This window comes from Dreissena polymorpha, chromosome 16 (assembly GCF_020536995.1).
Source record: "Dreissena polymorpha isolate Duluth1 chromosome 16, UMN_Dpol_1.0, whole genome shotgun sequence".
In the NCBI taxonomy this organism is placed as follows: domain Eukaryota; kingdom Metazoa; phylum Mollusca; class Bivalvia; order Myida; family Dreissenidae; genus Dreissena; species Dreissena polymorpha.
This window is the reverse complement of record NC_068370.1, coordinates 21,264,438-21,280,283: the sequence shown is the minus strand read 5'-3', so window position 1 is coordinate 21,280,283 and position 15,846 is coordinate 21,264,438. Positions and strand designations below refer to the sequence as shown.

Sequence of the window (15,846 nt, the reverse complement as noted above, 5' to 3'; positions counted from 1 at the left end):
TACATTATCTGACTGTGATTTTACTGTCCATGTATTAGCATGCTTAAATTTTTTCAAAATGTTTGATAATTTCTTCTTTAATTTTCATTCTAAATTAACAGACCATTAGCGTAACTGGTTGTTGATCATTTTAGTATCTGGGCCCACATATTCACTGTTCATGTTATATTGCAATAGGCTTATGACAATAGTGAAATATTGCTTGTAAGTGTTTGTCCCTTTTAAATTCAAGACATGCAATATGTATACTCAATATTTGCTAACAAAGAGATCCAAGGGTAGCTTTAACAGTAAGCACTCTATGATGAGAGTTGAGGGCGAAGCTGTTGTAACTTCTATAGAAGTCTTAAGCACATAATATTGTTTAGCACTGAACCATAATGTATCATCTTAATCAGAAATGTTTTAAGCAAGTCACATGTGACTGTCATAGAATCCGCACTCTTTACGTGTGAAAGAGCCCACGCCAGAGCATTTGCGCCAGGGCTTACCTCTTGATCAGCAGAGGTACAGCGAGAAAAAGCGCCTCCTAGAGGTTGAGAGGCAGCAAGAATATAATGAACTCTTGCAACAGGTAGCCCTTTCTGGCTCTGGGAGTCTAGTGATCTGGGGTCTGGTGGTATTTGTTTGTCGTTTTTTTTCTAGAAGATTTAATACTCTTACGCATAAGGACTCTTTGTTTAATTTTTAAAGCCATTTCATATGTTACGCTTTTAGTAATAACAGTTAGTGATAGATAATATTTTACATTGATTAATAAATAACACTTAAAAGATATTTTCACTAATACAAAATCTAAAGCAAATCACCAGTTTTCTTTCAAACATTCTGCTAGTTACAGAATTAATTTTTTCAATAAAAACCTATTATAATTATTTGAAAAACTTGAAATAATAATGCAATATTATTATGATGACACTTCCTGATGCAATGGGTATTGTATTTTCCTGTGAACTTTCTTGGAAGATGGCTTACTATATTTCCTCAATTGTATTTTTGGAAAATGTTGTTGTGATTTTGCATTAGATTTGAGGAACACTTGTTTAATATTTTTGTGTGCAACTTGAATATCTATGCAATTGATTAAAAAGGATGTTAATGCTTTCAGGTAATAACCAGAAGAATTATTTTGTTATTTATAAATCTGCCTTTTTATGTTAAGCAATAGTTTTTGGTGCATCGTTTTTAAACCGAATAACAAAAAAAATACATCAACCTCTTTGTAGATTAAATTTCATTTTTTACTCTCTTCATGATGACACTTCTTCTATTCCAACTAATGTAGCAGTAACAACAGTTGGTGGTGGAATCCAGCTAATTGTGTGAAAAAGCAAACTTGTTGAAATGAAATTCTCCAGCTCACCTGTGAATTTCTCAGATCGAGATTTTGGGACCAGTTTTTGTCTGTTGTGCATCATAGTTAGACTTGTTATTAAAACAAAATATTCACCTTAACAATTGTGCAGATTTTAACAAAATTTAAAAGGAATGATCTTTTGGTGAACCTCTTTAAAAATGTTCAAACCAGAGCTTAGAATAGAATACTAAAGATCCAATAAAATCTCTTCCCAGAAAGGGCATTATTCAGTTGTTAAATATATTGTGTGTAGCAACCTAAAGTGGTCCTCTACTTTCCTTGTTTAAACATACCCCTAGAGTCAAAACATGCCATGCTCCAGGGGTCATATCATTTATATAGATTTATAAAGACTTACATAACAATGTCACTGCTGTCAAAATTTGCCACACCTGTTAAGTTGTGTGAGCTATGAGAGACATTTAACCAGATATGTTCCAAATTTTGCCTCTGTTGTTAAAAGTAGCTCCAAGTCAGGGGCTTTATTTTTATTTATTTTCTACAGTTTTTCAGGTGAGCATTCAAGGACCCTCAGGGTCATCTCTTATTGAATTGTATTGCATACTAACTTTTTTCTTTCTGAAACTTGAAAGCACCCTGCTTTGATATTCAGTGTTTACATCAGATTGTGGTTCTTACATTTGTTTGACACATTAAATCATGTCTCTGGGGTCAAAACTGGCCACGCTCCATTACAAAGTTGAGCTATCTTGGTCCTCTTGTGTTTGCTCACATTTTTTTTACAGGTTTGTCAATGTTGGTGAACTTCACACTTATTTTTGTTAAGACACTTAGCAATTAATGTTACAAATTAACAAACCATTTTTATAATAAACATAATTTTGCCAATAGCAATATAAAACCAGTGAGCATTTGTTATTGTTTACATGAGGCATCAATCTATTTGTATGGTATTCAGTTCATGTATAAGTAAATATTTTATTAATATTCTTGGAAGACAATAGATTTGTACCAAGAGAATCATGTAATACCTGCTGAAATATTATTACACAAATTTGTTTGATTTTATGTATCCAGAATTGTATCTGACAAGCCTATTGAAAATAATGACTTTCAATAATGTGTATTACTACTCTGTAACATTAAAATTAATTTGAGATACTGAAAATTCAACACATGTTCTTTGACTTTTTTCAGAACATCCAATTCAGTGAGTTAGTTTCAATGCATGTATGCTGTAAATAATGATACATACACATTATGACATATACCTGTCCAGAACATTTAAAAAGTTAGTTTTATAAGCAGAGTTAGTGTGTAAATATTTGTATACTTGGAGCTACATTTCCCAGGAACAATGCAATGACTGACTAAACTCTTTCATTGCTGGAACCGAATTTTGAAAGCCTTTGCAAACAGTTTGGAACCAGATGAGACACCACAGAACGTGGAATCTCATCAGGATCCAAACTGATTGCTATCCTAATAGTATTCTTTGAAAAAAATCGAAGAAAATGCTAATTTTAAAAATTCAGCAGACAACATTTTTGCTAAAAAGACAAATGATGACAAATTTCCCAGCATGCAAAGGGTTAACTGTATGCCTACTATTTCAGAAGGGGCTGACTGACAGGTCTCGCCAGGCTGAGATCCTAGAGGGAACTGGGGCCACGCTCAATGTTGGCGAATATGACGAGAATAGGCGTCGACAACTGCAGGAGGAGCGAAATAGGGAATATGTGGAGCAACAACAACAGGTGGGTAACAGTGTGTATACAACAGGTGGGTTAAGGGGGAAGACAACAGCAGGGAGCAATAGGGAATATATGGAGCAAAAACAACATGTGAGGTACCAGTGGGTATTCAACAGATGGGTTAAGGGGAAGACAACAGCAGATAGCAATAGGGAATATATGGAGCAACAACAACATGTGAGGTACCAGTGGGTATTCAACAGGTGGGTTAAGGGGAAGACAACAGCAGATAGCAATAAGGAATATATGGAGCAACAACAACATGTGAGGTACCAGTGGGTATTCAACAGGTGGGTTAAGGGGGGAAGACAACAGCAGGGTGCAATAGGGAATATATGGAGCAACAACATGTGAGGTAACAGTGGTCATACAACAGGTTGGTTAAGGGGGAAGACAACAGCAGAGACAATAGGGAATATATGGAGCAACAACAACATGTGAGGTACCAGTGGGTAGACAACAGGTGGGTTAAGGGGGAAGACAACAGCAGGGCGCAATAGGGAATATATGGAGCAACAACAACATGTGAGTTCCAGTGGGTAGACAACAGGTGGGTTAAGGGGGAAGACAACAGCAGGGCGCAATAGGGAATATATGGAGCAACAACAACATGTGAAGTACCAGTGGGTATACAACAGGTGGGTTAAGAGGGAAGACAACAGCAGGGCGCAATAGGGAATATATGGAGCAACAACAACATGTGAGGTACCAGTGGGTATACAACAGGTGGGTTAAGGGGAAGACAACAGCAGGGTGCAATAGGGAATATATGGAGCAACAACAACATGTGGGGTAACAGTGGTTATACAACAGGTGGATTAAGGGGGAAGACAACAGCAGGGAGCAATAGGGAATATATGGAGCAACAACAACATGTGGGGTACCAGTGGGTAGACAACAGGTGGGTGAAGGGGGAAGACAACAGCAGGGCGAAACAGGGAATATGTGGAGCAACAACAACAGATGGGTAACAGTGGGTAAACAACAGGTGGATTAAAGGGGAAGACAACAGCAGGGCGCAATAGGGAATATATGGAGCAACAACAACATGTGAGGTACCAGTGGGTATACAACATGTGGGTTAAGTGGGAAGACAACAGCAGGGAGCAATAGGGAATATATGGAGCAAAAGCAACATGTGGGGTAACAGTGGGTATACAACATGTGGGTTAAGGGGGAAGACAACAGCAGGGAGCAATAGGGAATATGTGGAGCAACAACAACATATGGGACAACAGTGGGTATACAACAGGTTGGTTAAGGGGAATACAACAGCAGGGAGCAATAGGAAATATGTGGAGCAACAACAACATGTGGGGTAACAGTGGTCATATAACAGATGGGTTAAGGGGGAAGACAACAGCTGCAGGGAGCAATAGGGAATATATGGAGCAACAACAACATGTGGGGTAACAGTGGTCATACAACAGGTGGGTTAAAGGGGAAGACAACAGCAGGGAGCAATAGGGAATATATGGAGCAGCAACAACATGTGAGGTACCAGTGGGTAGACAACATGTGGGTTAAGGGGGAAGACAACAGCAGGGAGCAATAGGAAATAAGTTGAGCAACAACAACATGTAGGGTAACAGTGGTCATACAACAGGTGGGTTAAAAGTCGGATCTCAACTTCTTGATTTTGCGGTGGTAAAATGTTAACCTGCATGAACTAGTGGGGCGGACTTATCTGCCAGAGTGTTTATAAATAGAAACACATGTTTGAGCAGACAGCCATTTGGTATAGCATTGCATCTGTATTTACATGTAAACTTGATTTGAGTCATACGCTAGCTATAGGCTGAGAGAAGTTCATAACCTTTCAAGTGGGCAATGCTTAGCATTTACAGGGAAATTTGAATTTCAAGCAGACACCAAAAAACTTTTTCTGTATGTCAATAACTTTATAACTTTCAACCACCAAATTACACATACATGTTGTTTGTATACTAAAGGATATGTATGCCAAATTTCATTGAAAAATATTAAATACAAACTTAAATATTATGAAAATAATCATTTTTGTTTTCTGCTGTTTACACACCAGTGTACAACTGAAAAGTAGACATTTTGTGAGTTTGTGGCCCTTTTATACTGCTTCTCCGGTCTTTAAGGGGGAAGACAACAGCAGGGAGCAATAGGGAATATGTGGAGCAACAACAACATGTGGGGTAACAGTGGTCATACAACAGGTGGGTTAAAGGGAATACAACAGCAGGGAGCAATAGGGAATATATGGAGCAACAACAACATGTGAGGTAACAGTGGTCATACAACAGGTGGGTTAAGGGGAATACAACAGCAGGGAGCAATAGGGAATATATGGAGCAACAACCACATGTGGGGTAACAGTGGTCATACAACAGGTGGGTTAAGGGAATACAACAGCAGGGAGCAATAGGGAATATATGGAGCAACAACAACATGTGGGGTAACAGTGGTCATACCACAGGTGGGTTAAAGGGAATACAGCAGCAGGGAGCAATAGGGAATATATGGAGCAACAACAGCATGTGAGGTAACAGTGGTCATACAACAGGTGGGTTAAGGGGGAAGACAACAGCAGGGAGCAAATAGGGAATATATGGAGCAACAACAACATGTGAGGTACCAGTGGGTATACAACAGGTGGGTTAAGGGGGAAGACACCAGCAAGGAGCAATAGGGAATATATGGAGCAACAACAGCATGTGAGGTACCAGTGGGTAGACATGTGGGTTAAGGAGGATGACAACAACAGATAGAAATAGGGAATATGTGGAGCAACAACAACAGGTGGGTCAACAGTGGTTAGAACCATATCTTTTTTTGTCAAAAGTATTTTATCAATTTATTATAAACAATAAATAATATTTATAATTATTTGTATGCCCCATGTTGGGTTGCATATAGCAGTCTCACTGTCCGTGCGTCTGTTTGTCCGTCTGTCGGCCCAGGATTCATTTTCCTGACTTTTTTACAGAAACGCTTTAAGATATTGACTCGATATTTGGTGTGTGAATCTACTTACATTACTTCCGGTCTATTGATTTTCGGGATTTTTTTTTCTATAATAACCATTTTCCAGAGTTATTTTTAGGTAACACTTTAAGATATGTAGCTGATTTTTGGTTAGTGTGTCTAACTACATGACTTACAGATGAAGTGTGAGTTTTATTCTAGTCAATTGATTTCTGGCGAAGTTATCGGCCTTGGACTTAACCAATTTTTTCTTAAATAGCTGCTGTGTGTCTTAAAAGCGCAATATGGGCATTGTGCTTCACAAAGGCAGAACTTGTTCTTTTGTGGAAAAAATATTTTCAATACCATATCATTCATTGGACAATTTCAGATCATGTTTGCTGAGATGCATGCTTTCTGTTGAAATGATTTGTTGTTTGTGTTTGTTCCATTTATAAAATCAGAACCAGACTTTCTCCATCATTAGTTCCATGACTACCTTGGCTATTATGTCTAATAGCTAGTAATCATTTTAGTTAAGTTAGTTTTTCAAATGCTCATAGTATACCTTTGCAATAAGTTTGATAGCAAATAATCAGCATTACCTAAAGAATCTTAAAGGATCCTATAAGGTTCCTCTTTATATAAGTTTATTTTGTGTTGCTTTGTAAGGAGTATTATCATCAGATATGTAAATAAATATGCTATTTAGGATTTGAATTAATATTAATACAATGTTATGTGATTGAAATTCATGCTGGATATTGTATTTGTATGTTTAGAAGCAGCTAACAGACAAAGGTAGGGGATTGCCCCCTAAGCCGGCGACACCCAATCATTTCTTCAAGAACATAGGCCAGCATGATCGACTGACCCAGGTGCTAAATGAAGAACGCAAGAAGGAGTATAACCAGAAACTGAGAGAGGTACACTATACACAGTCATGGAAACTAGCTCAACGTTCCTCTCTATAATCACAAAATAGAGAGAACTGAGAGAGGTACACTATACACAGTCATGGAAACTAGCTCAATGTTCCTCTCTATAATCATGTAATGGAGATAAATGAGAGAGGTATACTATACACAGTCATGGAAACTAGCTCGATGTTCCTCTCTATAATCATGTAATGGAGATAACTGAGAGAGGTACACTATACACAGTCATGGAAACTAGCTCAATGTTCCTCTCTATAATCACAAAATAGAGAGAACTGAGAGAGGTACACTATACACAGTCATGGAAACTAGCTCAATGTTCCTCTCTATAATCACGTAATGGAGATAAATGAGAGCGGTATACTATACACAGTCATGGAAACTAGCTCAATGTTCCTCTCTCTAATCATGTAATGGAGAGAACTGAGAGAGGTATACTATACACAGTCATGGAAACTAGCTGCAAAGTTCCTCTCTATCATCATGTAATGGAGATAACTGAGAGAGGTACACTATACACAGTCATGGAAACTAGCTCAATGTTCCTCTCTATAATCACGTAATGGAGATAAGTGAGAGAGGTATACTATACACAGTCATGGAAACTAGCTCAATGTTCCTCTCTATAATCATGTAATGGAGATAACTGAGAGAGGTACACTATACACAGTCATGGAAACTAGCTCAATGTTCCTCTCTATAATCATATAATGGAGATAACTGAGAGAGGTACACTATACACAGTCATGGAAACTAGCTCAATGTTCCTCTCTATAATCATATAATGGAGATAAGTGAGAGAGGTACACTATACACAGTCATGGAAACTAGCTCAATTTTCCTCTCTATAATCATGTAATGGAGATAACTGAGAGCGGTATACTATACACAGTCATGGAAACTAGCTCAATGTTCCTCTCTCTAATCATGTAATGGAGATAACTGAGAGAGGTACACTATACACAGTCATGGAAACTAGCTCAATGTTCCTCTCTATAATCATGTAATGGAGATAACTGAGAGAGGTACACTATACACAGTCATGGAAACTAGCTCAATGTTCCTCTCTATAATCATGTAATGGAGATAACTGAGAGAGGTATACTATACACAGTCATGGAAACTAGCTCAATGTTCCTCTCTCTAATCTTGTAATGGAGATAAATGAGAGCGGTATACTATACACAGTCATGGAAACTAGCTCAATGTTCCTCTCTCTAATCATGTAATGGAGATAACTGAGAGAGGTACACTATACACAGTCATGGAAACTAGCTCAATGTTCCTCTCTATAATCATATAATGGAGATAACTGAGAGAGGTACACTATACACAGTCATGGAAACTAGCTCAATGTTCCTCTCTATAATCATGTAATGGAGATAACTGAGAGAGGTACACTATACACAGTCATGGAAACTAGCTCAATGTTCCTCTCTATAATCATGTAATTGAGATAACTGAGAGAGGTATACTATACACAGTCATGGAAACTAGCTCAATGTTCCTCTCTCTAATCTTGTAATGGAGATAAATGAGAGCGGTATACTATACACAGTCATGGAAACTAGCTCAATGTTCCTCTCTATAATCACGTAATAGAGAGAACTGAGAGAGGTACACTATACACAGTCATGGAAACTAGCTCAATGTTCCTCTCTATAATCATGTAATGGAGATAAATGAGAGAGGTATACTATACACAGTCATGGAAACTAGCTCGATGTTCCTCTCTATAATCATGTAATGGAGATAACTGAGAGAGGTATACTATACACAGTCATGGAAACTAGCTCAATGTTCCTCTCTCTAATCATGTAATGGAGATAACTGAGAGAGGTACACTATACACAGTCATGGAAACTAGCTCAATGTTCCCCTCTATAATCATATAATGGAGATAACTGAGAGAGGTACACTATACACAGTCATGGAAACTAGCTCAATGTTCCTCTCTATAATCATGTAATGGAGATAACTGAGAGAGGTACACTATACACAGTCATGGAAACTAGCTCAATGTTCCTCTCTATAATCATGTAATGGAGATAACTGAGAGAGGTACACTATACACAGTCATGGAAACTAGCTCAATGTTCCTCTCTATAATCATGTAATGGAGATAACTGAGAGAGGTACACTATACACAGTCATGGAAACTAGCTCAATGATCCTCTCTATAATCATATAATGGAGATAACTGAGAGAGGTACACTATACACAGTCATGGAAACTAGCTCAATGTTCCTCTCTCTAATCATGTAATGGAGATAACTGAGAGAGGTATACTATACACAGTCATGGACACTAGCTCAATGATCCTCTCTATAATCATATAATGGAGATAACTGAGAGAGGTACACTATACACAGTCATGGAAACTAGCTCAATGTTCCTCTCTATAATCATGTAATGGAGATAACTGAGAGAGGTATACTATACACAGTCATGGAAACTAGCTCAATGTTCCTCTCTATAATCATGTAATGGAGATAACTGAGAGAGGTACACTATACACAGTCATGGAAACTAGCTCAATGTTCCTCTCTATAATCATGTAATGGAGATAACTGAGAGAGGTACACTATACACAGTCATGGAAACTAGCTCAATGATCCTCTCTATAATCATGTAATGGAGATAACTGAGAGAGGTACACTATACACAGTCATGGAAACTAGCTCAATGTTCCTCTCTATAATCATATAATGGAGATAACTGAGAGAGGTACACTATACACAGTCATGGAAACTAGCTCAATGTTCCTCTCTGTAATCATGTAATGGAGATAACTGAGAGAGGTACACTATACACAGTCATGGAAACTAGCTCAATGTTCCTCTCTATAATCACGTAATGGAGATAACTGAGAGATATATACTATACACAGTCATGGAAACTAGCTCAATGTTCCTCTCTATAATCATATAATTGAGATAACTGAGAGCGGTACACTATACACAGTCATGGAAACTAGCTCAATGTTCCTCTCTATAATCATGTAATGGAGATAAATGAGACTTGCTGTAGAAAAACAGGGCTTTATGCATGTGTGTAATGTGTCGTCCCAGATTATCATTTGTAGTCCGCACAAGCTAATCAGGGACGACGCATTCCCCCTTAACTGGATTTTCTCTAAAAAAGAGAATAAAAAAAAAAAAAAAATTAAAGGGGAATGAAACTTTTTGCACATGCATAAAAGGGAGGCTAAAAAACAGAGGATGACGACCTGCACCAGTAAATAAAAAAGATCCTTATAAAATGTGAAATTTTAGATAGAAACCTATACACTGAGATATGAGTTCAACTGTTTTAATCGACACTTTATCCGTCCCGTATGTTTCTACAGGAGAATGTGCGCACAGGTCGTAGACTTGGCAGTGACACTGAGCAGTATGCCGCTGGTCTGCCAATCAAGGGCAACGACTCTGCAGAGGTACGTGTCTAGTGGGCCATTGTCTGCCAGCTGGAGTGTGGCTATATTGGCCATACTGAGTGTATGTGTGATAGCTAGACAATATTAAATTGGCACCTACATTTTTGCATGAATGTATTAACATGTGATTATGTTGAATGCATAAGTTTCTTCACAAGAAGCATACGTCACTATGTATACTGTTATAACCTCATTTAACATGCAAAGAACAAAACAATGTGCAAGTATAGGATTCTGGAGTTCAGGAGTTTCAGATTCATGTTTTCATGATAACATCAAACTTTAGTTTGGGCACATCATATACTTAAGAAATTCTGTAATTGTTGAACCTTTGATTTTGTATAGCTACTTGTTACTACTTTTTGCTAGCATTTCATGGAAGTAAGGGTGTACCAATATTTCAAGATTTGTATTTGGTCTAATACAGTTTCATTAGTTGCTGGAATGTGTTATGTGTGTTATAATATTGGAAGTGCTTGTTTCAGCAGCTAAGATTTGCTACAAAGTGAATATAAATCTAAACTGATAAATCATGCAGTCCTACAAGTATAATGTGGTATCCAGTTTAAAACATTGTTAAGGGATTTTTTGCTCACCTGAGAACAAGAAGCTCATGGTGAGCTGTTATCATCACCTTTTGTTTGTTGTTCATCATGTGTTATGAGTCCTGCATTGTCAGCATAGTCCTGCATTGTCAACATTAACTTGAAATTTGGTCAGAACTTTGTCTCCGTCATATCTCTGCCAAGTTCCAAGGTGAGTTGATTGAGGTAAACAACTAGGTCACTTGGCCAAATTTAAGAAAGAGCTTGTTAACACTTTAGAGGTCGCAGTTTTGGTCCAATCTTAATGAAACATAGTCAGAACATTTGTTCTAATATTATGTCAGCGGTGTTCATTGCATGGTCCATTGAAATATATTGCCACAAGGGGTCTGGGCAGTTTTCCTTGTATTGCTATTGTAAAACCTTGTTAGTATGCAAGAAGGCAATTTTTGCTTCCAATCATCATGAAAGTTGGTATCAATATGTGTTCGAATGATATCTGGGGGATGTTGGAAAATGATTCCAGTATGTTGAAAAACATGGCTGCCAAGGGGTGGGGCAGTTTTTCTTGTTAAGCTGTAATTGCATGTTCTTAACACTCTAGATAGAAGAGATATGTTTGGTCCAATCTTTATGAAACTGGGTGAGAACATGTGTTCTGATGATATCTTAGCTGCGTTTATTTGCGGTTCGTTGAAAACCATTGCTGCCTACGTTGCAAAACATGACTGCTAGGGATGTTTATATGGTTAAAGTGAAACCTATAGTTAACAATCTGGAAGTCTTATTTTAAGTCCAATGTTATAAAACTTGGTCAAAACATTTGTTCTAATGATGTATTGGCTAGGTTTTAAAATGTTTCTGGTTTGTTGAAAAACAAAGTGTAACTCTGTTAACACTAAAAGTCACATTTCTTGCTCAATCTTTGTGAAACGTTCAGCAGAAGTTGTAGTGTAGCCTTGTAAACACTCTATGATTCACATTGTTTGTCCAATCTTTATGAAACTCGCTCAGATTTAAAAACAAAAGACTTTGGGCCATAGAAACATTGGCCACCTGAAAGTAGGGTAGTTTTCTTAACATGTCTTTATAGAAGCCCAGAGAACTCTCAAAAGTCACAAATTTTGCCAAATCAGTATTAAACTTGATCAGAACATTTGTTCAAATGTCATCTCATCTTAGTCCAATAATGGTTTGGGGTTAAAAACAAGGTCAAACAATTATGACAACAAATAAGCAAAAGCTGCTCAAAACTGCTCCGTTCCTTTGGGTCTCAGGTGAGTGAGCCATGGCATTTTTTGTTTCATAGTTTTGGAGAATTTATTATAGAAATCTCGTGTACTTGGTAAGTATTAAACAAATTTAAGACTTTTTTTCAGACTCAAACATTATCAAATAAGTTTTAAATCTAAGCATTTAGCTAATGTTGTTGTTTATAAATATTCTTTCTGAGCTTGTCTGTTTTGTTGTTTGTAATTTGAATGAACTCACTAACAGAGTGTGCATATATTTGTACGCATTGTAGGTGTATGCAACGCTACCAGGTTTAGGTTATAGCCAATCTGCGGAAGTAAGTCATACATGTGCTTTATGTCGGGTAAAGTACTGGTACTGATTTATTTTGTTAAAAAGAGTTTGCATATGCTGTCTCTTTTGAAGACAACATTTTAGTATCTCAATAAGGAGGAGACATTATAGTCTCTGCAAGAACTGACACAAGGAGTATTTGCATTAAATTCTAAACTTTCGGTAACGACATTTAAATATACACAACAAACTATTTAGGTGTTAGGTCAACTATTCAGAGAATAGTCTGAGCTATACTATGAAGCAAATGTTGGTGTTTGCCGCAGCGTACCTGAAATGCTCTTTTTAAAGTTACCGTGCAACATCTGCATTTCACAGTTTTGACTGCAGGAATTAAATTGAAACTTTGCACATTTTTTTGTGGTAAACGTGTGAGGTCACTGACCAAGATCCATACTTTGACCTGCTATTTAAAAGAATTATGCCCCTTTGGGTTCTTTAAACATTAAGGTTAACCTTTGCTTTCAATGACTCTATATCTCTTTAGTGATTACAGATATTGAACTAAAATGTAAAATGTAGAGTTTGAATGACTATTGGTCAGTCTTTATGAACATTCCCTGATGGAGACCCAGAATTGTGACCGGATTTTTAGAAGGATAATGCCGTCTTTTGTTCTTATAAAAGTCCTCTTATTACTTACATGTACATGCAAGCTTTTATTCACGATGAAGTTCGCATGCAGCATGTACATATTTCTGTAACTTCTTCAGCATGATGTTTGTTAAATTGAAACTTCACACATATCTTTGATATCTGCATGCAAAATCTCAAATCAAGGCCCATAACTGTGACCTGCAAATTAGCAAACACTGTATGATGTGAATTTGGAATAAGACATCAAACTGGGAATGGATATCCTTTTGGTGATTTTCTCAAACAAAGCTAATCATTTCAAGATCTGAATTTATTTTTGTGATATTTTATCTATACTTCAAGCTTAATAAGGAAAATTCCATGACTTTTTCATTAACAATGATTGTATTTTTATCATTTTAACTGTATTTTAAAACTTGTGTTCATGCATGGCATGGATACAGTTTTATTTTTTTGAGGATTAAAAAAAAATCATAACAAATCTAGTTTTGTAGTAAAACCAATTTAAATGAAGCTATTATATATGCAAGTATCTATTTAAATTATAATTTGTCAAACTAAATAAATACAACATGTAAAACTGCATATTATGCACAGTTGAAAAATACACAATATATTCCCAAGTTGATGTCTTTGTGTTGATTATATCAAGAAAATACAAAACAAGAGTATAATACTATCAAAGTGGAAAGATAGTGGATCGTGCTCTCATGGGAGACCTCTTGTTCGGTATAATATCAATATACATTTGCAACGATGAGTTATATGCATATTCTTTTCTTCCTTTATGAACAAAATTGTTTTGCAGTTTTAGATTTAATTTAGTTTCTAGTTGAAGTGTTCTTACTTTACCTCATGGTGAATATATGTTTTAGTTAATTTGTTATAAAATAATGATGTATGTATTTGTGTATTAAGATGCTTTTTGGTTGTCTGACAGTCATAGTACATGCATTGCATTTTGTAATGGCATTTTTATATGCATAATTTTAGAGTTTACTATTTGCATATCAGAAAAACATTATTGAACTTATAAACTGATGTTTTCTTGTAAAAATAAAAGTATATTGAGAAGTAAATTTTGAATCTGATATGAAAATGGATAAGTGATTCCTTGTATACTTAATAGCATGTGCTTGGTCTGTGAAAGAAAAAGAAGCAAATGCAAATGCTAAAATTCTTAAACATGTTAAACACAATCATATAATCATGGTTGTATTACATGAGAAACAAAATATGGGATGGGACAAACAATGTTGGCCTGTTTCCAGTGCTCGAAGTCTTAATTTAGGCTATCTTTTACATATTTTCAGTACTTATGAAGAATAAATATGAATTGCCCCTACCAGTTTCACCGTAGGGGACTTATAGTTTGTGCTATGTGCGTCTGTCAGTCCGTCAGTCTGTCTGTCACACTTTTCTGGATCCTGCGATAACTTTAAAAGTTCTTCATATTTTTTTATGAAACTTGAAACATTATGCACGTCATTTCATTTTGATCCTACGTCAACAATTCTGGTTGTTATGGAAAAAAAAATAAAAAATTCTGACAATGGTGGAGCCCATAGGGGACATATATTGCTTGGCAATATTCTTGTTCTATCATATATTGCCTGGTTGGTGCTTCCCTTTCTCGAAAGATTTTATCATTGGTGTCTTAAATAGTTACAACTTACTGTTACGTAGTTTTTTCCCACTTAATTATTAATTAAACTTATCTTGACTGACCCACTGAACAATTAAAATATAATTTTCCTTGTTTAAGGAAATTATCACAACTTTTATTCTTACTGTAGAGCTGTATCTCTTGTTCAAGGGAAGTGATCACAACTGTCATAATATTGTAAAGTTTTTTCCTTTCTTCAAGGGAACTTATCATTACAGTCAAAAAATGAAAGTGCTTTTCTTTCCCCTGTTGCAGGTACGCAAGATAAAGGCACGCAATGAGGAGTACAATGAGTTCCTTAGAGAGAAGCAGGTTCGAGACACTCACCGACTGGACCACAAAAAACCTCTTACTGCCGCCATAGGCGTGAGTAGCTTACACCTCCCTGTTTTTAGCTCACCTGATCTGTCGTGTGGTGTGCGTCGTCTTGTGACTCGTTAATACTCTAGAGGCCACATTCATTGTCAGATCTTCATGAAACTTGGTCAGAAGATTTGTCCCAATTATATCTTGGAGGAGTACGAAAATGGTTCCGGTTGGTTGAAAACATGTCCGCCAGGGGGGTGGGCAATTTTCCTTATATTGCTTAATTATAACCTTGTTGTCCCCTACCAGTTTCACCGGAGGGGACTTAGGGTTTGCACTCTGTGTGTCTGTCTGTCTGTCTGTCACACTTTTCTAGATCCTGTGATAACTTTAAAAGTTCTTAATATTTTTTCATGAAACTTGAAACATGGATAGATGTCAATAAGGACATTATGCACGTCATTTCATATTGTTCCTACGTAAAAAATTCTGGTTGCTATGGCAACAACAACAAAAAAATCTGACAATGGTGGATCTGGTAGGGGACATATATTGCTTGGCAATAGTCTTGTTAAATGTAGAGGCCACATTAGTGTGTCCAATCTTCATGAAACTTAATCAGTTAATTTGTTTTAATGATGAATTCGAAAATGGTTTCGGTTGGTTGAAAAACATGGCCAACAGGGGGCGGGGCATCTTTTCTAATATGGCTATAGTCATAACTTGTATTGTTAACACTCTAGACGCCAAATTTAATATTCA

At 36.6% G+C, this 15,846-nt stretch overlaps 1 protein-coding gene across 7 annotated transcripts in view; it reads left to right on the top strand.

Annotated features, from left to right (window-relative positions):
* LOC127861575 (centrosome and spindle pole associated protein 1-like) overlaps positions 1–15,846 on the top strand; it is a 152,112-nt gene that overhangs the window by 28,553 nt on the left and 107,713 nt on the right. For all 7 annotated transcript variants that reach the window (XM_052400174.1, XM_052400180.1, XM_052400175.1 and 4 more), the window contains exons 10-14: positions 2,935–3,075; positions 6,792–6,935; positions 10,297–10,383; positions 12,454–12,498; positions 15,034–15,144. In XM_052400174.1, coding sequence (XP_052256134.1) covers positions 2,935–3,075; positions 6,792–6,935; positions 10,297–10,383; positions 12,454–12,498; positions 15,034–15,144 — 528 coding nt within the window. The remainder of the gene's footprint in view (positions 1–2,934; positions 3,076–6,791; positions 6,936–10,296; positions 10,384–12,453; positions 12,499–15,033; positions 15,145–15,846) is intronic.